The following is a 2,537-nucleotide window of genomic DNA, read 5'->3' as shown; positions in this document are numbered from 1 at the left end:
AAATGTTTCTTGAGCAGCAAATCAGCATATTAGAGTGATTTCTGAAGGATCAAGATGCTGAAAATTCAGCTTTGCATCACAGAAATTTTACAACATATTCACAGAACAGTTCTTTTAAAGTGTAATAATTTCACAATATTACTGTATTTTTGATCAAATAAATGCAGTCTTAGAAGAGACTTCTTTCAAAAACAATAAATATCTCACCAACTTCAAATGCCTGAAAATGTGTGCTACATTATTCAATATTCTTTACATGTCCAAATTTGATTCTCTGAATTGTTTATATACACACAGATTTTTTCAGTGTCGGCAGTGACCCTGCGAGATCACAACTGCCACGGTGAATTTAATGGAAGCCATTTCCTGTTGCTTTTCCCGGTCATTTCCTGCGGGACAGAGGGAGAACTGGATGACGTGAACGGAATAATTCATTACACGAATACAGTGAGAGACACATTATTCAACACAATTGTAAAATGAGTGTATATAGTCAATGTACCTATGATGTAATGTCTTGTTTTCAGCATAAAATTCTGTTATGCAACTGAAATTCTGTCATTTAGTTGAATTAAAAGAGAAAGTACAGTGAGTACCATTAAATGATTATAAAAGTAGAATGGTCCTGTAGTGCAGTAAATAAACCTGACCTGGGTCACACCGCCTCGCCATCACTGAAGATGATAAAATTGTCAGCTGTAACCACACACCAAAAACAGATGACCCGGGTCACACTGAACCAGATCCAGCAGAACAAACCATTTACAGGTTTGGTGATGGGAGCGTCTTCAAAAGACACAGAGGCAGAAGGCACATTTCATACTGCTATGTATTTTAACTGTATTTTTAAGGTGTTCCTGTGGAAACAGAAACCATCCGAGGGTTTAAACAATGAGACAGGCGGGAGGGTGTTGGACGAGATGAGTCTGATAGCCATTCATGTGAGTGTTTCAAACCTTCAGTGTGTACTTGGCAGCATCTGAACTGTTATGGGAACTGGAGGCTCATATTTTACTGATTTGAAACAATATATAACAATTCAGATTAAGTCTCTTATTGCTCACCAAGGCTGCATTTATTTGATCAACTATACAGGAAAAACAGTAATTTTGTAAAAATATCTTTACAATTTAAAATCTATTTTATGGTTTTAAGTGTCTCTCAATCTCTAATCAAAAATAGTAGTTCAGAGTCACCAAAGATGGCAAACAACCAACACCTAACAACAAATTAAACAAAAATAATAAATTAAGGCAGTAGCATACAATAATTAAACATGAGTAATTAAAAATAGGACAGCTAAAACTAAAACTGTACAAATAATAGTAATGCTAGGCTGTTACTGTGTGGGGTGTTCTGGGAGATTGTTGCTATTGCTAAAACATTAAAATTGTGAAATATTATTGCAATGTAAAATAGCTGTTTTCTGTCTGAATATATTGTAAAATGTTATTTATTCCTGTAATGCATGCCTGAATTTTTTAGCATCATGACTACAGTATTCAGGGTCATGTGCAGTGCTGGGGAAAGTTACTTTTAAAAGTAATGCATTGCAATATCGCGTTACTCCATGAAAATGTAACTGATTGCTTTACTTAGTTACTTTATGTGGAAAGTAATTCATTCATTTTGTATCACTTTTTGTCACCTGGTTTGGGCTTGCGTATTTGTTTTTTATAACAAAAAAACTATAAAGTTATATTTTTAGCAACTGTAAAGGCCCTTTCACAGCAAAAGTGAAATTAATAAGCCTCCAGCTGAAGGAAGTGTCTGCACCACACTCCTGATTTAAAAGTAAACTTAAAAGTAATGCATCACTTTACTAGTTACTTGGAAAGGGCAAGGCAAGGCAACATATTTAAAAACTTTGAAAATGATTTAAAAATTGATTTAAGAGGTTTAAAATGAATTTAAAACAGTTAAGAATAGAAAATTATTATACATAAAATATAGTGCAATCAGTTCGGACGTTGCACAGTGCTCATTAAATAAATGCACAGCTAAACAGATGAGTTTTGAGTCTGCATTTAAATGTGAGTAATGTTTTAGCACATCTGATCTCTTCTGGAAGCTGATTCCAACTGCAGGCGGCATAATAACTAAAAGCGGACTCCCCTTGTTTTGTGTGAACCCTTGGTATCTCTAACTGACTTGATCCTAATGATCTGAGTGGTCTGTTAGGTTTATATTCAGTGAACATATCTGCTATGTATTTAGGTCCTAGGCCATTGAGTGATTTATAAATGAGTAAAAGTACTTTAAAAATCAATCCTAAATATAACTGGAAGCCAGTGTAAGGACTTGAAGACTGGTGTGATATGCTCAGATTTTCTGGTTCTAGTAAGAATTCTGGCAGCAGCGTTCTGGATGAGCTGCGGCTGTCTAATGGTCTTCTTGTGAAGGCTGGTGAGGAGACCATTACAATAGTCTACCTTGCTGGTGATAAAGGCATGAACAAGTTTTTCCAAGTCTTGACTGGAAACAAAACATCTAATTCTTGCAATGTTTTTTAGATGATAGTATGCAGATTTAGTTAC

The 2,537-nt window shown here is 34.9% G+C and overlaps 1 protein-coding gene across 1 annotated transcript in view; it reads left to right on the top strand.

The window, feature by feature from the left end:
* engl (endoglin, like) overlaps positions 1-2,537 on the top strand; it is a 21,834-nt gene that overhangs the window by 10,754 nt on the left and 8,543 nt on the right. The window contains exons 8-9 of the mRNA XM_016248713.1: positions 298-447; positions 852-941. Coding sequence (XP_016104199.1) covers positions 298-447; positions 852-941 — 240 coding nt within the window. The remainder of the gene's footprint in view (positions 1-297; positions 448-851; positions 942-2,537) is intronic.

This window comes from Sinocyclocheilus grahami, unplaced genomic scaffold (assembly GCF_001515645.1).
Source record: "Sinocyclocheilus grahami isolate Dianchi unplaced genomic scaffold, SAMN03320097.WGS_v1.1 scaffold888.1, whole genome shotgun sequence".
Lineage (NCBI taxonomy): Eukaryota > Metazoa > Chordata > Actinopteri > Cypriniformes > Cyprinidae > Sinocyclocheilus > Sinocyclocheilus grahami.
This window is presented reverse-complemented; position numbering and strand designations above follow the sequence as displayed.